The 25,653-nt window shown below is 41.0% G+C and overlaps 5 protein-coding genes across 5 annotated transcripts; all 5 read right to left on the bottom strand.

Moving 5' to 3' along the window:
• Window positions 1–24: 24 nt before the first annotated feature.
• On the bottom strand, window positions 25–2,441 carry LOC113473382 (zinc finger protein 341-like). The gene is made up of 2 exons (XM_026833038.1): window positions 977–2,441; window positions 25–796 (listed from the first exon to the last, which is right to left on the bottom strand). Exon 1 carries the CDS (start codon window positions 2,024–2,026, stop codon window positions 1,019–1,021), a length of 1,008 nt encoding a protein of 335 aa, XP_026688839.1. The 5' UTR covers window positions 2,027–2,441; the 3' UTR covers window positions 25–796; window positions 977–1,018.
• A 2,032-nt stretch (window positions 2,442–4,473) lies between these two features.
• LOC113473224 (GDNF-inducible zinc finger protein 1-like) lies at window positions 4,474–9,739 on the bottom strand (the record flags this gene model as incomplete). The annotated part of the gene is made up of 4 exons (XM_026832941.1): window positions 4,474–4,687; window positions 4,737–5,445; window positions 5,548–5,869; window positions 9,725–9,739. Coding segments are annotated over 4 exons (1,260 nt in total), but the record flags the coding sequence as incomplete, so codon positions are not given.
• Window positions 9,740–15,841: 6,102 nt separating this feature from the next.
• Window positions 15,842–17,555, bottom strand: LOC103523218 (zinc finger protein 431). Its single transcript, XM_008488283.3, has 2 exons — window positions 17,339–17,555; window positions 15,842–17,071 (listed from the first exon to the last, which is right to left on the bottom strand). The coding sequence occupies exons 1-2, from the start codon at window positions 17,551–17,553 to the stop codon at window positions 16,312–16,314; spliced, it is 975 nt and encodes a 324-aa protein (XP_008486505.2). The 5' UTR covers window positions 17,554–17,555; the 3' UTR covers window positions 15,842–16,311.
• A 1,550-nt stretch (window positions 17,556–19,105) lies between these two features.
• LOC113473217 (zinc finger protein 468-like) lies at window positions 19,106–21,190 on the bottom strand. The gene is made up of 3 exons (XM_026832938.1): window positions 20,473–21,190; window positions 19,377–19,434; window positions 19,106–19,326 (listed from the first exon to the last, which is right to left on the bottom strand). Exons 1-3 carry the CDS (start codon window positions 21,139–21,141, stop codon window positions 19,106–19,108), a joined length of 948 nt encoding a protein of 315 aa, XP_026688739.1. The 5' UTR covers window positions 21,142–21,190.
• Window positions 21,191–21,662: 472 nt separating this feature from the next.
• On the bottom strand, window positions 21,663–22,339 carry LOC113473213. The gene is made up of 2 exons (XM_026832932.1): window positions 21,889–22,339; window positions 21,663–21,811 (listed from the first exon to the last, which is right to left on the bottom strand). The coding sequence occupies exons 1-2, from the start codon at window positions 22,337–22,339 to the stop codon at window positions 21,663–21,665; spliced, it is 600 nt and encodes a 199-aa protein (XP_026688733.1).
• Between the last annotated feature and the right edge of the window lie 3,314 nt (window positions 22,340–25,653).

The raw sequence follows: 25,653 nt of genomic DNA, 5'->3' as shown, positions 1-25,653 counted from the left end.
CATCATAGTATGCAGTGTATTCCCGTCAATTTGTAAAATTAAATAGTGTAGGTACAAGTTGTAAAGCTTTTTTATATTTCCATGAGGAGTAATCAACTAATGTTGGAACTGATTTGGATTGGATCAGACTAGTTAATTAATACTACTTGATAGAATGCAAGGACTTCACTGACGATTGGGTCTACGTCCTAAGTCCACACGGGAGCATCATGTTCCCGACCAAAGATCGACAATCACGTCAGTATAAATAAGGTATAATAAATGATAAAATCATCGTTTCAGCCACTTGCGCCTGTTTCCTCATCATAGTATGCAGTATTCCCGATCCGTGACACAAGCTCCGGCTTTTACGGATGGGTATACCATTTGTTGAATATTTATTTAATTGAGAGATTTGTAGATTTGTATTGAATAACTAATGAATGGAAACTTGAATGGAAATAAATAAAATAATTCAGGATATCCAATTTGTCTTGAAGCTCATCTACCACAATCCAATACCGCATTTTCCGTTTTTCATTCATTCGCAGCGGGTTTTTTTCAATTGTTGTAAAAGTTATACAAATGCCACTCCTAGCTATTAGTTCTCTTCACTATAAATTATATACACATTTCTCTGCTTGATAGTTCTTCTTTCATCATCTTCTTCAATCCTGGTATTGGTTGGCAGCTCTCCACTTCGTTCTGTTTGATGTCTTCTCCTTCATTTCACTCTAGCTACTGCTTCCGGAGGCCTTCACTACTTGATTAATGTATGCCAACCTTGGTCTTCCTCTTCCCTGGATTCCATTCATTCTCTTCTTTCATCATCATCTTCTTCAATCCTGGTATTGGTTGGCAGCTCTCCACTCCGTTCTGTTTGATGTCTTCTCCTTCATTTCACTCTAGCTACTGCTTCCGGAGACCTTCACTACTTGATTAATGTATGCCAACCTTGGTCTTCCTCTTCCCTGGATTCCATTCATTCTTCCATTCTTTCCATTTAGTTCTTCTTTACTTGTTGCAAAAGGTCCGGTTCTCATCTCCTCACTTGCTGTTGCAAAGCGTGCGCTCCCTGGGCGCCTGATACCGAGTTCATGCTTTCTGTCAGTAAGAACACCGAACACTTCTGCTTATGATTCTTGAGTGACACGTTGAAGTTAAACCCAAGGCCGCACACACACTTGTACGGTTTCTCATTGGTATGCGTGCGCATGTGTCGCTTGAGATATTGCAGGAACGTGAACTCCTTGTTGCAATATTCACACACGAACGTCTGGCGTAGTTCATGCTTCATATGAATCCCCTTGATGTGATTGGACAGCTCGGTCTTTCGCGGGAACGTTTTGGGGCAGTGAGGACATTGTAGGAAGAAGCCAGAGTGTTTGTCTTTGATGTGTCCATTGATATGGTACACCTCCGCACAACAGATCTCACAGATTTGTTTCTGTTTCATCCTAGGCTGGATGTGGTCTTGTATGTGATGGGCGAGGGTGCTGCGCTTGGCTGAGAAGAATCCGCAAATGTAGCACAGGTTGGAGACTTCATACCCGTGATGGTTGGTCTTCAAATGTTTCAGATATGTTTCGTACGAGTACACTATGGTGGAACAGAACTTACACGGGTAGTTCTCCTTCTTGAACATCTTGACGGCGCGGTTTCGCTTCCTGAAGTAATTCCTGCGGCGCGCAGCTTGTTTCTCATTGAGAGGTTTACGTTTCCGTTTTCCCTTGTCAGTACCGTCCCCGAGTGAGGGGGTATCCGTTGTGTTTCCTCCGAGAGACCCCGGGAGCATGGCGTCCATACCTGATACTTCCCCAGTGCTTCCTCTACTGCCAGGTGTTTCTTCCTTCACGGTGATCTTCTTCTCACCATCTGTCTCTTCTCCTGTTTCACTATCATACCGATCTGTTGCATTTCCACTCTTCCGTCGTGCTTGACCTCTCCCTCGTCCCGTCTTCCTGGTTTTCCTTCTTCTCTTCCCGGTGCTTCGTGTACTGGCGGACGTTAGATACCCATCAGTCTCCTCATCATCATGAAAGTTCATATCGTCTTCTCCTATCTCACTCCATTCACTTGACGACAGGCCGGAACTGTCATCCCACGAACTGTCGGCAAACAGGTCGTTAGTGGCATCTTCGTTATCTGAATCCTCTTGTTCTTGTTTGATGCGACGGTTCACAGCGTCCAACGATTCTTGGTCCTTGGACGCCGGATCGTCGTGACTTCTAAAACTCCATTTCGCCCGCTTTCGGACACTCTTCTCTTTCTTTTCCTGCTTCCGTGCCCGTTTCAGACTGTCAATATCCAGTCCGCTTGTCTTGTGTTTGTCTGGATTCGGCAGTTCATTACTGTCGAGTGATTCTTGTTTAATGTTAAACGAGTCCTGTAAAATGAGAGAGCAGAAAAGGAGAAAATCAAATAAACAATTTGCACGTCCGTTCTTCTTAGATGGGTGGACAATTGGTTCAGTTTCCAATAATTGTTACATATAGGTTACTTCAACTTCATCACGTCCGTTCTTCTTAGATGGGTGGACAATTGGTTCAGTTTCCAATAATTGTTACATATAGGTTACTTCAACTTCATTGTTACATATGGGTTACTTCAATAGGTTCCAGTCATGCTTTTCAGAATAAAGGTTAGATAGATAAATGTGAAGCTTCAGTTATTGGTTATTACTTCAACTTCATTGTTACATATAGGTGACTTCAATAGGTTCCAGTCATGCTTTTCAGAATAAAGGTTAGATAGATAAATGTGAAGATTCAGTTATTGAAGAGTCAAGATAGTAATAGTAGTCAGACGCTTGCCTGGGAAACAGTGGACAATCAATCTCTGTCAAGGTATTTCATAATCTTTTTAGACATTGGACTACATAATAAAAATTCTTTCAGGTTAGGAAGTATCAAGCATTGTACACATTTTCATTTGAATTTTCCAATCGATAATTTTATTTATTTATTTTAACATTATTAACTATGTACAATATTAGATCTATAGTTTATCAACGAAGCAATAAGTACAATGGTAAACGTTTAATACAAGCTTTTATAGGTAATGTTCAAATAGGTATTTTGATAGAATGCACTTTGATATTCATAAATAAATACACAATTGTTATCATGTTTCATGTCAATCGAAAGTACAATGGTAAACGTTTAATACAAGCTTTTATAGGTAATGTTCAAATAGGTATTTTGATAGAATGCACTTTGATATTCATAAATACCTACACAATTGTTATCATGTTTCATGTCAATCGGTCAAGTAAAAGTGGATCAAAAGTGACTAGATCCAAATTTCAGAAAATCCTGACGTAAAGAGAAGCTGTCAAACTTTCTTGACTTGGCGAGGCGGAGGACTACCGCGCTCCTTAATTTATCACTTCTGTTATCAGGTGAATTTAAACAATATATCTGTTCTTTAAACGTAACTAATTAGGAAAATTACTATAGATTGGATAAGGTAGGTAATTTTAAGTTAAATCAGTGGATCAAAAGTGACTAGATCCAAATTTCAGAAAATCCTGACGTAAAGAGAAGCTGTCAAACTTTCTTGACTTGGCGAGGCGGAGGGCTACCGCGCTCCTTAATTTATCACTTCTGTTATCAGGTGAATTTAAACAATATCTCTGTTCTTTAAACGTAACTAATTAGGAAAATTACTATAGATTGGATAAGGTAGGTAATTTTAAGTTAAATTTCATAAGGTTAAACTTGATTCTGTCAATAGACCGCTTGTCCTGTTGAATTTTTCTCACTCTTGACGTAAAATTGGTCACAAATATTGCATGACTAAACGTAACTAATTAGGAAAATTACTATAGATTGGATAAGGTAGGTAATTTTAAGTTAAATTTCATAAGGTTAAACTCGATTCTGTCAATAGACCGCTTGTCCTGTTGAATTTTTCTCACTCATGACGTAAAATTGGTCACAAATATTGCATGACTGATTCATTAAAAGATCATTCACGACTTTTGATATATACCAAATGAGAAAATTCTGGCCAGAATTGTGAAGTTAGGAGTCAGTCTTCGTTCACCCTTTGCAAATAAATGTCTCTTTTCTTGTTTCCCAAAAATGGAGTTTCTTCTTACTATTTAGAATGGAATTATTAGTTAAATCTCATAAGGTTAAACTTGATTCTGTCAATAGACCGCTTGTCCTGTTGAATTTTTCTCACTCTTGACGTAAAATTGGTCACAAACATTGCATGACTGATTCATTAAAAGATCATTCACGACTTTCATTAGATTTATTTTTCCACTTGATTGGTCTTTAACACCCTTTGCAAATAAATGTCTCTTTTCTTGTTTCCCAAAAATGGAGTTTCTTCTTACTATTTAGAATGGAATTATTAGTTATATCAACTTTCATTAGATTTATTTTTCCATTTGATTGGTCTTTCTTGAGCCAGTGTTTGTGTTCTAAATAACTTCACACCCTAGCGTGGTCTATTGCACTTGCTAAAGAGTACTCTTCTTATTCCTTAACCATAATAGTACATATGGGCCGCATCGAACACCGCTGGGAACGGCACATTGGTCGCAATATTCGACGAGTTCTGAATCATTTCCATCATGGACCTCTGATGTTGCCGCCTGTCAAACTTGGGTATCCTCACGTTACTACTAGTCGCCAGGGTCGGCGCGCTATGCATGGCCGGGTTGTGTCCGAGGTCCACAGGGCCATTGTGCGAGGGACTGGTCGAATTTGACGACAGATGGGAGTGTCGTGTGTTGGACTCGGTGCGGCGGGGTGCGGGCGGTGCGCGCGCTATGCATGGCCGGGTTGTGTCCGAGGTCCACAGGGCCATTGTGCGAGGGACTGGTCGAATTTGACGACAGATGGGAGTGTCGCGTGTTGGACTCGGTGCGGCGGGGTGCGGGCGGTGTTGCCGTCATGTCACGCTTCGGACAGGATGAGTTCTTGTGGTTCTTGAGAGAAACATTATGGTTGAACGCGGCCCCGCAGTCCTTACACTTGTAAGGTTTCTCATTGGTATGCACACGCATGTGCCGACGCAAGTAGTTGTAGAAGGTGAACTCCTTGTGACAATACTCACAGATGTACGTCTTCTCCAGTTGATGCTTCAGATGAATGCCCTTGATGTGCAGCTGTAACTCTGCCTTCCGTGTGAACTTCTTGCCACAGTGTGGACACACATGGTACTGGCCACTGTGCGAGTGTTTCTTATGAATGGCGAGATGCACCACCTCCGCCGAGCAGATATCACAGATCTTCTTCTCCTTTCGTTTCGCCTGGTTCTCGCCATGTTCGACACGCACGTGGTTCTTCAGCGTGCTTCTATTCTTAGAGTAATAGCCGCAGTGGTAGCATAGACTTGACGTTTCATAACCACCATGGTCTGACTTGATATGCCGCAGGAGTTTATCATAGGAGTTGAGCTTCCAGTCACACACGCGACATTTGAACTCGTACGGGCTGAACTGTCCCAGATGTACCTCATCCCAATCCATATGCCGCAGGAGTTTATCATAGGAGTTGAGCTTCCAGTCACACACGCGACATTTGAACTCGTACGGGCTGAACTGTCCCAGATGTATCTCATCCCAATCCTCCTCCTCTTCCTCCTCACTAGACATCTCATCCAGACTAGCAAACACATTGTCCATGTCACTCGGCTTCTTATCCAGATCAATCTTCCTTCTCCTCTCTTCCTTCGCCATCTTCTTAATCTTCTTCTCCAAGTTCTTCTGCTGTTGAAGTATCTTGGCGTCCGTCTCTTCCTGGCTTGGTGTCTTGGCTCTTCTATTTCTCTTCCTGCTCACCGGAGCATCTCTCCCCTTGCTTCTACTTCTGCCTCTTCGCTTCTTCGGCGTATCACTCCCGCTACTGGCTGCCCGCGCGGTACGCTTCGCTCTCTTATCTATCGTGTTCAGATCGTCTATATTATATCCGACATATTTGGAGATAATCGTCTTGAAGCTGGTCTGCCTCGTGTTGTCATCTTCCTCAGTCTCATCACTCGTGGTCGCTTGCCCCTGCTCGACTTTTATCTTGATCTCGGGTTCGAGGAGACTCTTGTCCTCCCAGGATTTGTCGTCGGTTTCCGTTTTAATTTTCAGTTTCGGCACGGACGACTCGACACCAAGGGATCGTCTGCGGGAAGGTTTGCCGACGTGGTCGTCCAGATTATTCCAGTCATCATCATAGTCCTGCAATAGGGAACGGGGGGGATTACTTTAATAGTTTTTCCTGCCGAAAAGGCTAGTTGGGCAATTCTTGCGTTTCTTTCGGAATGAGGAACACTTTCATGATCACGGCTAGAGCAACATTTTGGGAGTAGAGGTCCCTACATACAATGGGACACAACGCTTCTGACAATAAATAATCAGAAATATGTGGATATACTTCATCTTTCATGGTTAAATTGAATAAACACATTAGGAGTAGGGTAAAAGAGGTTCCTACATAAAATGGGACACGAAGAATTTGGTTATAAATAATAGAATTAATCAGAATGAAAATCTTAAGAGTTTTAGACGGACATAGACAGGGGATTACTTTAATAGTTTTTCCTGCCGAAAAGGCTAGTTGGGCAATTCTTGCGTTTCTTTCGGAATGAGGAACACTTTCATGATCATGGCTAGAGGAACATTTTGGGAGTAGAGGTCCCTACATACAATGGGACACAACGCTTCTGACAATAAACAATCAGAAATATGTGGATATACTTCATCTTTCATGGTTAAATTGAATGAACACATTAGGAGTAGGGTAAAAGAGGTTCCTACATAAAATGGGACACAAAGAATTTGGTTATAAATAATAGAATTAATCAGAATGAAAATCTAAGAGTTTTAGACGGACATAGACGAATCAGAAATATGTGGATATACTTCATCTTTCATGGTTAAATTGAATGAACACATTAGGAGTAGGGTAAAAGAGGTTCCTACATAAAAAGGGACACAAAGAATTTGGTTATAAATAATAGAATTAATCAGAATGAAAATCTAAGAGTTTTAGACGGACATAAACATCACAATAATATTCAATTAGTACCTTGAAGTAATGCAAAAGCAGTGCCAAAAATAAATAAACAATAAGAATAATTAATAAGAATTTATGCATAGAGAATACCAAGAGGCAAGAGGTTCTCTTTGGAATCGCGTTAGTTGTTGATATCCTTGAAACAATAGGGGTAAAATCCAAGAGATGAAGAAATAAAATAGATAGTTTGTTGGTTTTAAATTTTTAGTAATACTTTATTTTTATTAATTCTGAAACAAAAATAATTCTCAACTGCACTTGTTAGAGGCTATTTACAAAATAGTTAAATAAGAGAAGCTTTGGACATTTTTTTTTACAGGTAGGTAGCTAAATAAAAGTTCAATTCAAAGATAGTTTGAAGTTTTGAGGGCCAAAGGGACTTTTGCGACCCAATAAGAAAATAAATCTGTATTTTTTACTAGAATTCATGAGAGTTGGGTGGTAGAGATTGCCCTAGGCAATGATTTCACCCTTTGTTAGTAATGTCTTGTATTTGTGTACTGTACATTGAATTATAACATTTATAACCGATAGAGACTTTAAATAAGCAATAAGCCAACTAGGACCAGCCTATTAAATTCATATTTACATAATATTGCACAGTGAATCAAATTTCATCAGACTGATGATGCTCATCGGAGACAAACAGTCTCATTTCAACTATATGTTTTCTTTAAGTTGTTGGTCTATTATTAAACGTTTTTCGTGAATCCGGGCTTGCTCAAAGCTCATAAGTTCAAGTCAGCATGAAGCTACGAGATTTGAGGGTAAGAGAATTGAACAAAAACAGTAGTAGAGGCTTTATAAGATAGATGTACCTTTTATGTACATTTGTACAATAACAGTAGCTTTACAAGACTAATGTACTTTTCAGAGAAATTTCTAGCTTTCAAAGAAGGGTGCATTAGGGTAGTTGGTTTCAGTCTATTTTGATCAAAGGCCAGGCCCGTTCTAGTAGTAATAGATGGGGGCATCAAACCTTCCCGTCAATCTCGCCAGGGTAGCATTCAGTGTCTCCTGAGAGGTGTTAATGACGTCAAACGTGAAATCCAAAAGCCGCATGTCCTATCTGAATATTATCTGTAAGAATTTGAATAAACCCAACACGGAGGATGTGTGTCGGGAGGAGACGCCACCCCCAGCGGACGTTAATGACGTCAAACGTGAAATCCAAAAGCCGCATGTCCTATCTGAATATTATCTGTAAGAATTTGAATAAACCCAACACGGAGGATATGTGTCGGGAGGAGACGCCACCCCCAGCGGATGTGAAAACGGAAGATAACGCAGACGATGAGGATTATGTGGTGGAGACGAAACCAAAGAAGCGAAGAGGAAGAAAACCGAAACAGGAGGGTGAGAAAGCAACGCCCAAGCGAGGTCCAAAGTCTAAAGATTATGAAATACCTTGACAGAGATTGATAGTTTACTGTTTCCCAGGCAAGCGTCTGACTACTATTACTATCTTGACTCTTCTAACCAATTACTGAAGCTTCACATTTATCTATCTAACCTTTATTCTGAATAGCATGACTGGAACCTATTGAAGTCACCTATATGTAACAAGAAGAGGAAGAAAGAAACACCGACCAAACTGGCGAAGGAGAAGAAGAAAGTAAAGAGAGAGGCAGTGAGTGGTGTTGAAGATCAGAGTTGTGTGGATGATACAGACTTTGACCCGAGGGATTTCCTACAACAGATCGGTATGATAGTGAAACAGGAGAAGAGACAGATGGTGAGAAGAAGATCACTGTGAAGGAAGAAACACCTGGCAGTAGAACCTGCAGAACTTACAGAATTCCAAGTTCGAACGTCCGCAGATGTATTACTATTAGGTTGGGGTTACTTTTCAAGTTAGCTTAGCACCTTACACAAAAAGCTCATCTAGAGGAGTGTAAGGACCGAGGGTCCCTAGCCCTAAGGTGTGCTATGCTCCACGAATCTACTTCTTCATCTTCAAGCAATCCAAATTTTATTTATTTAAAGAAAAGTACTTATCATTATAAAGAATTTGATGTGCCTTCTGTTTAAAGTTTAAATCTTAAAAAAAAGTTTCCTTAAAAACTTGGCAGAGGGTACATGAAATTTTCTATAATAAATAACTTTCCTGAAATGCATACTTTACTTAGTATTCTGAAAGGCGGACTTATTGATTTCGTGACTTTTTTTTTGTACGTATATCTTTTTGTTACGTATTGGGACGAGTTTTTAATTGATTTGATACTTACTGGTAATATGATGGAACAAAAAAGAAATCAGTTCAAACTAACCAATACTTATCGTCATTTTGTATAAGTATATTTTAATATTAGGTACTTACGTTGCTTCAATACCCTTGGTATTTACTCCTGTAAATAATTATTTTTACTTTCTATTACATGAAGTATGGGGGACCTATACTATGTAATGAGAAAGTATTGTTTTTCGTCACTAAACTACATGTAAAGTATTATGTATGTATACTCAGAAGATTTCTAACCAAATGTATAGATACTAGTATTAACAGATTACTGAATAAAAAAATATTGTTTCACCTATAATTTGTGCATTATTTAATCTTGAGTTTTACTTCCTCTGAAGAAAAAGGTATAAAATAATTTGTTTATGAAACCGTAAAAAGTAAAGTTGTTAAAGAAATTCTTATACTAATCTCTACTACCTTCAATTGACAGATCCTAATTTTTGTCGTTAATAGTAATAATAATAATAGTGCTTATTTATACTGCTCGCATAAGACTGAAAAGTCCCTTTACTGCTTTACTCCAGCAGTAGGCTACTACTATTATTGTGGTCAAATTCTCAAATTATACATAGGACTGAAAAGTCCCTTTACTCCAGCAGTAGGCTACTACTATTATTGTGGTCAAATTCTCAAATTATATTGAGGATAAAATTCCATACCTCGGCTGGGATTGAACCCACGCCCTCCTGTTTACCAGGCGAGCGCCTTGACCACTACACCACTCGAAACCAGCCAGCCCCCTAGATTACAAGCCTAGTCTAACGTTCTACCTCTGAACTACTGGGGCTAACTCACATTTCAGGGATTTTTTTGAACCGATTTGAGGAAAAGTCTCACTAGTACATATTTTCTGTTTTGGGATATGATTTGTAGTTAATTTTTTTTGTTCTTCAACATAAACCATTTGTATTTTTATAAATGATAAGGAATTTAGTAAGAGGGGTTTTACCCTCCATTCGGCGACTAAACTGGTTCATACATGGTGCTAAACTGGTTCATACATCGTGATAAACTGGTTCATACATGGTGCTAAACTGGTTCATACATGGTGCTAAACTGTTCATACATCGTGCTAAACTGGTTCATACATGGTGCTAAACTGGTTCATACATCGTGATAAACTGGTTCATACATGGTGCTAAACTGGTTCATACATGGTGCTAAACTGGTTCATACATCGTGCTAAACTGGTTCATACATCGTGCTAAACTGGTTCATACATCGTGCTAAAGCCGCTGGCAATGCTTTGTAGCGACAGTTTCCCAAATCTTATGCCGGCAATTCACGCTCAGTTTGTCAGACAGGCGAACCTGAGATTCCTCGGTCGAAAGGTTTTCCGACGCGCGACGGTCTGGGGTCTGTCAGATCGTCTGAGCGTGAGTGGCCGGCAGTTAAAACCTACTTAGGCCTGTCACTCACTATCAGGTAGACCTGACAGGCGGACCTAAACAGGTCTTCCTGATAGTGAGCGGCTGGCCTTAGTTATTTGTGTTAACCAACGTTTAACTTCGTAACCACACCTATGATTAGTTGATTACATTGAAAGATCTTTGTTTAAAATTCTTAATTAAGGGGCGCCCCGCCCCGCCAAGTTAAGAAATCTCCACAACAATAAGCAAGACTTCTTGACCTGAAAAATAATAAAATAAAGATTAACTTTGTATATTACTTTGGAAATAATTTGAACAACTTTGGTCTGTTTCACTTTATTTTATCAATCAATTCCTCGGCCGAAAGGTTTTCCGACGCGCGACGGTCTGGGGTCTGTCAGATCGTCTGAGCGTGAGTGGCCGGCAGTCAAAGCCTACTTAGGCCTGTCACTCACTTTCAGGTAGACCTGACAGGCGGACCTGAACAGGTCTTCCTGATAGTGAGCGGCTGGCCTTAGTTATTTGTGTTAACCAACGTTTAACTTCGTAACTACACCTATGATTAGTTGATTACATTGAAAGATCTTTGTTTAAAATTCTTAATTAAGGGGCGCCCCGCCCCGCCAAGTCCTGATAGTGAGCGGCTGGCCTTAGTTATTTGTGTTAACCAACGTTTAACTTCGTAACTACACCTATGATTAGTTGATTACATTGAAAGCTTGTTTAAAATTCTTAATTAAGGGGCGCAATAGCACTCCGCCCCGCCAAGTTAAGAAATCTCCACAATAATAAGCAAGACTTCTTCACCTGAAAAATAATAAAATAAAGATTAACTTTGTATATTACTTTGGAAATAATTTGAACAACTTTGATCTGTTTCACTTTATTTTATCAATCCCGCCAAGTTAAGAAATCTCCACAACAATAAGCAAGACTTCTTGACCTGAAAAATAATAAAATAAAGATTAACTTTGTATATTACTTTGAAAATAATTTGAACAACTTTGGTCTGTTTCACTTTATTTTATCAATCCATGTACCTACTCCCTTATTCTTCTCTTTCCTCGGAATTAAATGCTAAATAAATAGAACATAGAACGCTATGCCTAATTGACTATTGACCAATCCTGTATTTTAAAGGAAATTCAAAGTCCCAGTTAACTGTTATTATCTTCACCCGAAAGGAACTTAGAATACATGTACCTACTCCCTTATTCTCCTCTTTCCTCGGAATTAAATGCTAAATAAATAGAACATAGAACGCTATGCCTAATTGACTATTGACTAATCCTGTATTTTAAAGGAAATTCAAAGACCCAGTTAACTGTTATTATCTTCACCCGAAAGGAACTTAGAATAGCCATAAACCTGATGTGTCTCCACTGACTCACCTCATTCTAAAATCCACCCAACTACTATTTCAGGCCCCAGATAACGATACAAGCTCAAGTGACGAAGACCCCTCGGACCGTCACCCTTCGTCCGTAAAACAGGAGTCCGCCACCCATCCAGTCAATCACCACGCCCAACCGCACTGCGAAGGAAACTTTTTCCGTACGGCCGAAGATTCAGATATTGAAGATGATAAGATTACAACCAGTGGGGGAGATGGCGTTGGCGAGCTGGTCGTCAAGAAGGAAACAGACGCGACGGATGAGTTAGATGAGGGAGAGTGGGAGAACACAAGGAAGCCAAGTCGCTGCGAAGGAAACTTTTTCCGTACGGCCGAAGATTCAGATATTGAAGATGATAAGATTACAACCAGTGGGGGAGATGGCGTTGGCGAGGTGATCGTCAAGAAGGAAACAGACGCGACGGATGAGTTAGATGAGGGAGAGTGGGAGAACACAAGGAAGCCAAGTCACTCCAAGTCCCGGTCCTCACTGGAGTTGGTACTTAAGAAGAACTTGGAGTTAATGACGAACCAATTGTCCACCCATCTAAGAAGAACGGACGTGCAAATTGTTTATTTGATTTTCTCCTTTTCTGCTCTCTCATTTTACAGGACTCCTTTAACATTAAACAAGAATCACTCGACAGTAATGAACTGCCGAATCCAGACAAACACACGACAAGCGGAACCAATTGTCCACCCATCTAAGAAGAACGGACGTGCAAATTGTTTATTTGATTTTCTCCTTTTCTGCTCTCTCATTTTACAGGACTCGTTTAACATTAAACAAGAATCACTCGACAGTAATGAACTGCCGAATCCAGACAAACACAAGACAAGCGGACTGGATATTGACAGTCTGAAACGGGCACGGAAGCAGGAAAAGAAAGAGAAGAGTGCGCGAAAGCGGTAGACAAGCGGACTGGATATTGACAGTCTGAAACGGGCACGGAAGCAGGAAAAGAAAGAGAAGAGTGTGCGAAAGCGGGCGAAATGGAGTTTTAGAAGTCGCGAGGATCCGGCGTCCAAGGACCAAGAATCGTTGGACGCTGTGAACCGTCGCATCAAACAAGAACAAGAGGATTCAGATAACGAAGATGCCACTAACGACCTGTTTGCCGATAGTTCGTGGGATGACAGTTCCGGCCTGTCGTCAAGTGAATGGAGTGAGATAGGAGAAGACGATGAAGAATCGTTGGACGCTGTGAACCGTCGCATCAAACAAGAACAAGAGGATTCAGATAACGAAGATGCCACTAACGACCTGTTTGCCGACAGTTCGTGGGATGACAGTTCCGGCCTGTCGTCAAGTGAATGGAGTGAGATAGGAGAAGACGATATGAACTTTCATGATGATGAGGAGACTGATGGGTATCTAACGTCCGCCAGTACACGAAGCACCGGGAAGAGAAGAAGGAAAACCAGGAAGACGGGACGAGGGAGAGGTCAAGCACGACGGAAGAGTGGAAATGCAACAGATCGAAGTAAAGAGAGAGGCAGTGAGTGGTGTTGAAGATCAGAGTGGTGTGGATGATACAGACTTTGACCCGAGGGATTTCCTGGAGACAAGCTCAGACGAGGAGAGTGAGTGGAATAACGAGGACTATAACGCGTTCTTCGATCAGACGATCGACTTCAAGTGTCGCTTCTGTGACGACCAGTTCAAGACGAACGACAAGTTGCTCCGCCACTACAAGGCGATCCATAGTCAGACGCTGGAGACCAGTAGCCTGTGCCCGTACTGTGGCTACACCACTAAGAGTAAGGCCATGCTGAACCGTCACATCCGGCGGAAGCACATGAACATCACCAAGGAGAAGGTAAAGCAGGTGTGTGAGATCTGCTCGGCCGAGGTGTACCATCTGGCGGTGCACAAGCGAAGCTTGCACGCGGGCCTCTCCTTCCCTTGTCCGTACTGTGGGAAGACATTCCCCCGCGTCTTTGATGTGTCCATTGATATGGTACACCTCCGCACAACAGATCTCACAGATTTGTTTCTGTTTCATCCTAGGCTGGATGTGGTCTTGTATGTGATGGGCGAGGGTGCTGCGCTTGGCTGAGAAGAATCCGCAAATGTAACACAGGTTGGAGACTTCATACCCGTGATGGTTGGTCTTCAAATGTTTCAGATATGTTTCGTACGAGTACACTATGGTGGAACAGAACTTACACGGGTAGTTCTCCTTCTTGAACATCTTGACGGCGCGGTTTCGTTTCCTGAAGTAATTCCTGCGGCGCGCAGCTTGTTTCTCATTGAGAGGTTTACGTTTCCGTTTTCCCTTGTCAGTACCTCCTGAAGTAATTCCTGCGGCGCGCAGCTTGTTTCTCATTGAGAGGTTTACGTTTCCGTTTTCCCTTGTCAGTACCGTCCCCGAGTGAAGGGGTATCCGTTGTGTTTCCGAGAGACCCCGGGAGCATGGCGTCCATACCTGATACTTCCCCAGTGCTTCCTCTACTGCCAGGTGTTTCTTCCTTCACAGTGATCTTCTTCTCACCATCTGTCTCTTCTCCTGTTTCACTATCATACCGATCTGTTGCATTTCCACTCTTCCGTCGTGCTTGACCTCTCCCTCGTCCCGTCTTCCTGGTTTTCCTTCTTCTCTTCCCGGTGCTTCGTGTACTGGCGGACGTTAGATACCCATCAGTCTCCTCATCATCATGAAAGTTCATATCGTCTTCTCCTATCTCACTCCATTCACTTGACGACAGGCCGGAACTGTCATCCCACGAACTGTCGGCAAACAGGTCGTTAGTGGCATCTTCGTTATCTGAATCCTCTTGTTCTTGTTTGATGCGACGGTTCACAGCGTCCAACGATTCTTGGTCCTTGGACGCCGGATCGTCGTGACTTCTAAAACTCCATTTCGCCCGCTTTCGGACACTCTTCTCTTTCTTTTCCTGCTTCCGTGCCCGTTTCAGACTGTCAATATCCAGTCCGCTTGTCTTGTGTTTGTCTGGATTCGGCAGTTCATTACTGTCGAGTGATTCTTGTTTAATGTTAAACGAGTCCTGTAAAATGAGAGAGCAGAAAAGGAGAAAATCAAATAAACAATTTGCACGTCCGTTCTTCTTAGATGGGTGGACAATTGGTTCAGTTTCCAATAATTGTTACATATAGGTTACTTCAACTTCATTGTTACATATAGGTTACTTCAACTTCATTGTTACATATAGGTTACTTCAACTTCATTGTTACATATAGGTTACTTCAACTTCATTGTTACATATAGGTTACTTCAACTTCATTGTTACATATAGGTTACTTCAACTTCATTGTTACATATAGGTTACTTCAACTTCATTGTTACATATAGGTTACTTCAACTTCATTGTTACATATAGGTTACTTCAACTTCATTGTTACATATAGGTTACTTCAACTTCATTGTTACATATAGGTGACTTCAATAGGTTCCAGTCATGCTTTTCAGAATAAAGGTTAGATAGATAAATGTGAAGATTCAGTTATTGAAGAGTCAAGATAGTAATAGTAGTCAGACGCTTGCCTGGGAAACAGTGGACAATCAATCTCTGTCAAGGTATTTCATAATCTTTTTAGACATTGGACTACATAATAAAAATTCTTTCAGGTTAGGAAGTATCAAGCATTGTACACATTTTCATTTGAATTTTCCAATCGATAATTTTATTTATTTATTTTAACATTATTAACTATGTACAATATTAGATCTATAGTTTATCAACGAAGCAATAAGTACAATGGTAAACGTTTAATACAAGCTTTTATAGGTAATGTTCAAATAGGTATTTTGATAGAATGCACTTTGATATTCATAAATAAATAAATAAATACACAATTATTATCACCTTTCATGTCAATCGGTCAAGTAAAAGTGGATCAAAAGTGACTAGATCCAAATTTCAGAAAATCCTGACGTAAAGAGAAGCTGTCAAACTTTCTTGACTTGGCGAGGCGGAGGACTACCGCGCTCCTTAATTTATCACTTCTGTTATCAGGTGAATTTAAACAATATCTCTGTTCTTTAAACGTAACTAATTAGGAAAATTACTATAGATTGGATAAGGTAGGTAATTTTAAGTTAAATCTCATAAGGTTAAACTTGATTCTGTCAATAGACCGCTTGTCCTGTTGAATTTTTCTCACTCTTGACGTAAAATTGGTCACAAATATTGCATGACTGATTCATTAAAAGATCATTCACGACTTTCATTAGATTTATTTTTCCATTTGATTGGTCTTTCTTGAGCCAGTGTTTGTGTTCTAAATAACTTCACACCCTAGCGTGGTCTATTGCACTTGCTAAAGAGTACTCTTCTTATTCCTTAACCATAATAGTACATATGGGCCGCATCGAACACCGCTGGGAACGGCACATTGGTCGCAATATTCGACGAGTTCTGAATCATTTCCATCATGGACCTCTGATGTTGCCGCCTGTCAAACTTGGGTATCCTCACGTTACTACTAGTCGCCAGGGTCGGCGCGCTATGCATGGCCGGGTTGTGTCCGAGGTCCACAGGGCCATTGTGCGAGGGACTGGTCGAATTTGACGACAGATGGGAGTGTCGCGTGTTGGACTCGGTGCGGCGGGGTGCGGGCGGTGTTGCCGTCATGTCACGCTTCGGACAGGATGAGTTCTTGTGGTTCTTGAGAGAAACATTATGGTTGAACGCGGCCCCGCAGTCCTTACACTTGTAAGGTTTCTCATTGGTATGCACACGCATGTGCCGACGCAAGTAGTTGTAGAAGGTGAACTCCTTGTGACAATACTCACAGATGTACGTCTTCTCCAGTTGATGCTTCAGATGAATGCCCTTGATGTGCAGCTGTAACTCTGCCTTCCGTGTGAACTTCTTGCCACAGTGTGGACACACATGGTACTGGCCACTGTGCGAGTGTTTCTTATGAATGGCGAGATGCACCACCTCCGCCGAGCAGATATCACAGATCTTCTTCTCCTTTCGTTTCGCCTGGTTCTCGCCATGTTCGACACGCACGTGGTTCTTCAGCGTGCTTCTATTCTTAGAGTAATAGCCGCAGTGGTAGCATAGACTTGACGTTTCATAACCACCATGGTCTGACTTGATATGACAGGCCTAAGTAGGCTTTGACTGCCGGCCACTCACGCTCAGACGATCTGACAGACCCCAGACCGTCGCGCGTCGGAAAACCTTTCGGCCGAGGAATCTCAGGTTCGCCTGACAGACACACTGAGCGTGAATTGCCGGCATAAGATTTAGGAAACTGTCGCTACAAAGCATTGCCAGCGGCTTTAGCACGATATATGAACCAGTTTAGCACCATGTATGAACCAGTTTAGCACGATGTATGAACCAGTTTAGCACCGACTTGATATGCCGCAGGAGTTTATCATAGGAGTTGAGCTTCCAGTCACACACGCGACATTTGAACTCGTACGGGCTGAACTGTCCCAAATGTACCTCATCCCAATCCTCTTCCTCCTCCTCCTCACTAGACATCTCATCCAGACTAGCAAACACATTGTCCATGTCACTCGGCTTCTTATCCAGATCAATCTTCCTCCTCCTCTCTTCCTTCGCCATCTTCTTAATCTTCTTCTCCAAAAACCAGTTTAGCACGATGTATGAACCAGTTTAGCACCATGTATGAACCAGTTTAGCACGATGTATGAACCAGTTTAGCACCATGTATGAACCAGTTTAGCACGATGTATGAACCAGTTTAGCACCATGTATGAACCAGTTTAGCACCATGTATGAACCAGTTTAGCACCATGTATGAACCAGTTTAGCACCATGTATGAACCAGTTTAGTCGCCGAATGGAGGGTAAAAACCCCTCTTACTAAATTCCTTATCATTTATAAAAATACAAATGGTTTATGTTGAAGAACAAAAAAAATTAACTACAAATCATATCCCAAAACAGAAAATATGTACTAGTGAGACTTTTCCTCAAATCGGTTCAAAAAAATCCCTGAAATGTGAGTTAGCCCCAGAAGTTCAGGGGTAGAACATTAGACTAGGCTTGTAATCCAGGGGGCTGGCTGGTTTCGAGTAGGTAGGTACTATTAACGACAAAAATTAGGATCTGTCAATTGAAGGTAGTAGAGATTAGTATAAGAATTTCTTTAACAACTTTACTTTTTACGGTTTCATAAACAAATTATTTTATACCTTTTTCTTCAGAGGAAGTAAAACTCAAGATTAAATAATGCACAAATTATAGGTGAAACAATATTTTTTTATTCAGTAATCTGTTAATACTAGTATCTATACATTTGGTTAGAAATCTTCTGAGTATACATACATCATACTTTACATGTAGTTTAGTGACGAAAAACGATACTTTCTCATTACATAGTATAGGTCCCCGCATAAACAAATTATTTTATACCTTTTTCTTCAGAGGAAGTAAAACTCAAGATTAAATAATGCACAAATTATAGGTGAAACAATATTTTCTTTTTATTCAGTAATCTGTTAATACTAGTATCTATACATTTGGTTAGAAATCTTCTGAGTATACATACATAATACTTTACATGTAGTTTAGTGACGAAAAACAATACTTTCTCATTACATAGTATAGGTCCCCCATACTTCATGTAATAGAAAGTAAAAATAATTATTTACAGGAGTAAATACCAAGGGTATTGAAGCAACGTAAGTACCTAATATTAAAATATACTTATACAAAATGACGATAAGTATTGGTTAGTTTGAACTGATTTCTTTTTTGTTCCATCATATTACCAGTAAGTATCAAATCAATTAAAAACAGTCCCAATACGTAATAGAAAGATATACGTACAAAAAAAAGTCACGAAATCAATAAGTCCGCCTTTCAGAATACTAAGTAAAGTATGCATTTCAGGAAACTTATTTATTATAGAAAATTTCATGTACCCTCTGCCAAGTTTTTAAGGAAACTTTTTTCAAGATTTAAACTTTAAACAGGGGGCACATAAAATTCTTTATAATAATAAGTACTTTTCTTTAAATAAATAAAATTTGGATTGCTTGAAGAAGTAGATTCGTGGAGCTTAGCCCACCTTAGGGACCCTCGGTCCTTACACTCCTCTAGATGGGCTTATTGTGTATGGTGCTAAGCTAACTTGAAAAGTAACCCCAACCTAATAGTAATACATCTGCGGACGTTCGAACTTGGAATTCTGTAAGTTCTGCAGGTCCCGGGCCGACAGATTGGTAAGCTGTAGTTCCCGAGCGGTACTCGCCAGTTGTAACTCACGCGCCGTGTTGGCGATCTGAATCTCGCGGGCATTGGGCGGCAAGGCGAGTCCTATCTGTATTTCTCTCAGATTTGTGGCGGATATAAGGTCCCGCGCGGCGGCCGCTGTGTTGGGTATAAAGTTCTGTAGGAGAAGTTGCTGCTGCTCGTCTTGCTCATGGGGAGCGCTGATCTCGAGATGGAAGACTCCCTCGAAATATCATCGGATGATTCCTGAAATATTTATACCAGGGCGTTTGTATTGGTGAAGAATAAAATGTATCATAACTAGAATCACATTAGTTATAGTCAATAAGAGAAATCAAATGCTAAGGAGACAAATCTAAGAACAAGGCCTACTGGGCATTACAAGACATAGCGTTAACGTTTTAAATTCATACAACTAGCATGGTTTGTATTCACAAATCTCATTACAAAAGTTCATACCTGTTCAGGTTCATATAGAAGTTTTCATTACTAAAGTATCTATTATTTATATAATTAAGGGTCCATTAAGATGATAAGAATGGCATACATGATGTATGTATCAGGTATCTCACTAATGACATATTTTATGTACATATCTCACACGGCGAAATCAAATACATGGTCAAAAGTTCAATATTTGCATTCTGATCAAGACCTTTATAGGAAATCTTAGTTTATCTTAACTTGGAGTTTGAAGTAGATCTTCAAAAATGATATTCGAGTATTTTCGGATTTCTTTACATTTTTCATAATCCAAATGATAGACACTATCAATTTATTTTTTATTTTCAGTCATAGTTTTATAAGAATAGACAGTGCTCTATTTAGAAGCCTAGAAGCTTTTAATTCTATCTAATTTGCTTCGTTTCTCTGTTTTTTTCTAGTTATTTTACTATTGGGATATAAAATATCAATAAATAATATCCATTCAAGTTTTACAAGATTATGACACTGGATCATAAGCTTTATTTGTTCAAAAATATTAAGAACTTACAAAAAACAGATTTAACAAAACTAAATTTACAATAACCTAATTTTAAACAAAACTAAATTTACAATAACCAAATTTTAACTTAACAACTTAACAATTACTCATATTAAAGAAAATAACAAAACCTTAATGTTACGAATTTTGGTAAAACAAAGAGAAATTTGAAATTATCTTAGGTCTTAGGGAGCTTTCAACAGTATTAGAGATGTGAAAAGCCCCAGAATCAAGCATTTTCCCTGTTCCATGTTTCAAATGTAAAGGTTAAACCTTTATTCCTAAGTCATGGCACTTACCTCCCCTTCCTTTTCCAACGACTTCAGATAGAAAGCACATTTCGCCATGTGCACCTTGAGCGAAACATTAAAGTTAAATCCATCGCCACACACGCACTTGTACTTTCTCTCCACTCGATGCGTGCGCATGTGCCGACGCAAGTACTCTTTCAGTCCGAACGTTTTGCCGCAAACCTCACAGCGCGGGCGTTCTTCTGGGGTTTCCGTTAGATGCACCGCCTTCACGTGGTTGCGCAACTCCTGCGTACGTCGGAACGGTTTCACGCAGTACTCGCACGTGAAGCGAGGCGGCTCGTGACAGAGCTTGTGCTCCGCGAGGTTCACGACACGCGCCGAGCAGATCTCGCACACTTCCTTCTCGCGGACATAGTCCGTCTGTCCGCCCCCGTGCATCTGCTTAATGTGTAGTGTCAGTGTGGCCCGGGTCGCGAACACCTTGGCACACACGAAGCAGAGGTTACTCTTCTCGGGTTTCTCATTGTGGACTGTTCTCAAATGACCGCACAGACGGACATACTTATCGAACACAGCCTGACAGATGCGACACGTGAAGGCCTCCTCACCAGCAGGCTCTGTCACAGTGGGCTTCTTAGCCATCTCCTTCTGTTCGAGTTTCTTCTCATCATCCTGTATAAGTTCCGTATCGTTCCACCTCGGGGACACGCCCATGGTGAGCAAGGTTCGCTTGACGAGTCTCGTTTTCTCCCGACTCCACACGAGGTCGCTCGCTTGATCTTCTCCTTCTTCTTTTTCTTCTTCTTCTCCCGCTTCTCCTTCTTCTTCCTCTCGACAGGTGGTTCCTCCTCGACCTCAGGAACATAATCTGTATCCGAATCCTCTACAGTAGATTTCCGTCGTGACGGTTTTCTCTCGCAAGACTTCTCACGATTTTAAAAATCTTTAGAAGAATCTTAATTATTTGTAAAGTGCACTAGCAGGCGGGCAAACGTCAAGAATTCGACTTTTGGCACCCTACCTACAGGACGCTTCTTTCAAAAAAATTCTTTCACTTCATTCGCAGATATCATTGGTGGATTTGGAAAGCAATACATGCAAATAGTATACATGTATCCAAATCTATTAATTTCATAAAGGCAGTATAAAACTTTTTGTTTAACACCATACACTTAGTTCATGAAACAATGAACCAAGTCTCTGCTTTCTCTTTGGTCATATTCTCCAGAATTGTTTCAACGCACGAGGTCGGTTCGTTCATCCTCGACATCACCCGAAGGCTTCCGACTCAAGGGAATAGGGTTCGCGAACACACCACCGTTGGGTCGTCGGATGAACAGATAGCGCGGTTTCATGCAGGGTTTCATATCGTCTGAATCATCACCCTCATCGTCTTCATCGTCCGAGGAGAATTCGGCGCGCGCATCCAGTTTTAACAGATTGAACTCGGCTTCTTCCCACCCTCATCGTCTTCATCGTCCGAGGAGAATTCGGCGCGCGCATCCAGTTTTAACAGATTGAACTCGGCTTCTTCCTCATCATCATCATCTTCCAAAGGTTTCTCAGATATCCTAGGTGAGCTTCGTACGCCTTTCCTCACCTCGACAGGGATTGTCATCTTATTCAGCGATTTATTCCAAACGTATTTCACCTCGACAGGGATTGTCATCTTACTCAGCGATTTATTCCAGACGTATTTATAGTTAAAACTCCCCGGCCGACTCTTTTCCGGCGTCTTGGACTTGTTTCGTATGTTTTTGGCTTCAGCGGGGCCTTGAAAATCGTCTTCGTTTTCGGCCTCGGAGGGAAAATCGTCTTCGTTTTCAGCCTCGGCGGGAAAATCATCTTCGTTTTCGGCCTCGGCGAGAAAATCGTCTTCGTTTTCGGCCTCGGCGATGCAAATAGTATACATGTATCCAAATCTATTAATTTCATAAAGGCAGTATAAAACTTTTTGTTTAACACCATACACTTAGTTCATGAACTCTGCTTTCTCTTTGGTCATATTCTCCAGAACTGTTTCAACACTTTTCTATCGGGAGGTCGAGAGATCAATTCCAGCCGAGGTCAGGAATTTTGTTGATTTTAGGATTTGACCACAATAATGGCAGTAAGCCTACTTCTGGAGTAAAAGGACTCTTCGGTCCCATTCGAGCAGTATAAATAAGCACTAAGATGTTAAAAAATTGGAAAAACAAAAACAATTGGTTCAAAAGGAGACAGCAAATCTGGAATGAGACTTTTTATTTTCAAATTTAAATTATTTTTATACAATTTACATGGGTTAATTTATTTAAAAAAATCTATTTAAACAATAGTTATTTTATACACAATTATACAACGCTACCTTAAGCAAAGGATAAATAGGTACTAGAGTTTTAATAGGTTCAATTTCAAAAAATAAAATTTGGCCTAAACAATAAAGATTAATTTTTAAGAGGTCGCTATCAGGGGCGGGGGAGGGGCAGGGGGCGGGGCACGGTGGGCTCTCCCACCTCCCCTCTGCTGCTGTTGGAGGGGAGGATTCTGCTGTGGTGGTGGCATTTGTTGCTGCGGGGGTTGAGGGGGAGGCTCAGGAGTAACAGTGCCTGTCTGGTTGGGTAGAAGGTCTCTATTGAGAAGCTCCAGGTTCGGGCAAGTCTTGCGATGGACATTTAACGCACTCTTCGTGTTGAACGCAGCGTTACACGCGGTACATTTGTACGGATGCGGCACCTGTACGTCATTCGAGTGCACGCGTAGGTGGCGCTTCAGATATTTCATGAACGGGAAGTCCTTATTACAATACTGACACACGAACCGTTGTTCCAGCTGATGCTTGAGGTGAACCGCTTTGATATGAATGTTAAGTTCCGCCTTGCGAGTGAAGCCTTTACCGCAGAAGGTACAGTCGTAGCAGACACCGGAGTGAGCAGCCTTCTGATGTTGCTGTAGATGAAGTACCTCCGCACAACAGATGTCACATATCTTCATCTCACGCTTCTTGGGTGCCACGTGATCCTTGATATGAAGATAGATCATCTTCTTATGACCATTGAAGTAGCCACAGTAGTAACATACACTGGCCCAGTCATACCCACCATGCTCCTTGGTGTAGTGACGTAACAGGAGATCATGTGACCTGTGCTTGAGAGGACAGTGACGACACTGCCACACCTCCTCCTCCATCTCCTCTTCCTCCTCCACATCCTCCTTATCCGAGGAGGATTCATACAGAGGCACCTCCCCGTCAAAGAACTCATCCGCTTCAAACTTCAAGTTCTCCAAGTCACCATCAAACTCAACAGGTTTATCCGGATCCTCCGCCATCTTGGCTTTCAGTTCTTCTCGTAGTCTCTGCCGCTTCTCATCCTTCTTCTCTTTCTTCTTCCTCTTCTCTTTACGAGGTTTGCGCCCTGTCTCTGTGATCTTGGGTCGGCCTCGCTTACGTTTCCTCTTGCCTCCCGAAGTCTCATGCAGGCTACCATCACTCATCATGTCAGGACTATATTGGTCCTCATCCCCTGACATCGTGTAGGCTTTATCATCCTCACATTCACTCTTCTCTTCTTTCACCTTGACGTGCTCGGCGTTCGCACCACTACCCGCTCCCGTGGCGTCACTATTCACCGGCGTGTTTCTGTTCTTGAACACAATATCAAAGTAGTTGGACGCCATCTTCCCCGAGTTGGTGAACAGGCCGAGGTTCTTGCCCACGATCTTCGGCAGGTCGCCGAGTGCTTTCGTCACAGACGCAGACCGTGTGGTCGTGTCTTTCCGTCGTCTCGACACGCCTCGGCCTCGGGTGTTTCCGCTCTGTTTACTTTCTTCATCGGTAAAGTTCGGGTTGGGTTCGTAGCTCGTTCGGTTTGTGTCGAGATCACTATCATCGTTCTCACTGTCGGGCGCAATATCCGGGTAATCACCATCGTCCAAGTCGCTTTCGCTTTTGACGGCCAATGATCTTCTTCTGGCGAGCGACGGGTTGCCTGCGACAGCCTGGGGTCTCGTGTCCTGAAATAGGGTAGTTTTCAAGTGTTTTTAATCAATTTTTAAAAAGTAGCGGCAATTTAGTTTTATCCTTTTCGGAACAGAAGTGAGAAGCATTTAGCACAAGGTTCGTGACGGTCGGGGGGCGATTCCAGAACGGTTAGTAATATTAGAACAGAGTAAGCGAGTTCAGTAGACATTTGGTTTATTATTGTTTCTACAATATATTATTTTCATCAAACGAATTCAATATAAGTCATAAAGGAGCTATGTACAGAAAAGATATCAAAGAGATTTGTACAGGATTTCAAGGAGGACAAGGAACATACAGAAAGGATTTTGAGATTCCATTAAAAGTTTTTCTTTGTAAGTTCCTAAATCGGGGGGCGATTCCAGAACGGTTAGTAATATTAGAACAGAGTAAGCGAGTTCAGTAGAGATTTGGTTTATTATTGTTTCTACAATATATTATTTTCATCAAACGAATTCAATATAAGTCATAAAGGAGCTATGTACAGAAAAGATATCAAAGAGACTTGTACAGGATTTCAAGGAGGACAAGGAACATACAGAAAGGATTTTGAGATTCCATTAAAAGTTTTTCTTTATAAGTTCCTAAAATTTTAAAAATCTTTAGAAGAATCTTAATTATTTGTAAAGTGCGCTAGCAGGCGGGCAAACGTCAAGAATTCGACTTTTGGCACCCTACCTACAGGACGCTTCTTTAAAAAAAAAAATTCTTTCACTTCATTCGGAGATATCATTGGTGGATTTGGAAAGCAATACAAATAGCATACATGTATCCAAATCTATTAATTTCATAAAGGCAGTATAAAACTTTTTGTTTAACACCATACACTTAGTTCATGAAACAATGAACCAAGTCTCTGCTTTCTCTTTGGTCATATTCTCCAGAACTGTTTCAACACTTTTCTATCGGGAGGTCGAGAGATCAATTCCAGCCGAGGTCAGGAATTTTGTTGATTTTAGGATTTGACCACAATAATGGCAGTAAGCCTACTTCTGGAGTAAAGGGACTCTTCGGTCCCATTCGAGCAGTATAAATAAGCACTAAGATGTTAAAAAATTGGAAAAACAAAAACAATTGGTTCAAAAGGAAACAGCAAATCTGGAATGAGTCTTTTTATTTTCAAATTTTAAATTATTTTTATACAATTTACATGGGTTAATTTATTTAAAAAAATCTATTTAAAAATAGGTATTTTATACACAATTATACAACGCTACCTTAAAGCG

This window comes from Diaphorina citri, unplaced genomic scaffold, assembly GCF_000475195.1.
Source record: "Diaphorina citri unplaced genomic scaffold, Diaci psyllid genome assembly version 1.1 scaffold83, whole genome shotgun sequence".
Classification (NCBI taxonomy): Eukaryota; Metazoa; Arthropoda; class Insecta; order Hemiptera; family Psyllidae; genus Diaphorina; species Diaphorina citri.
This window is presented reverse-complemented; position numbering and strand designations above follow the sequence as displayed.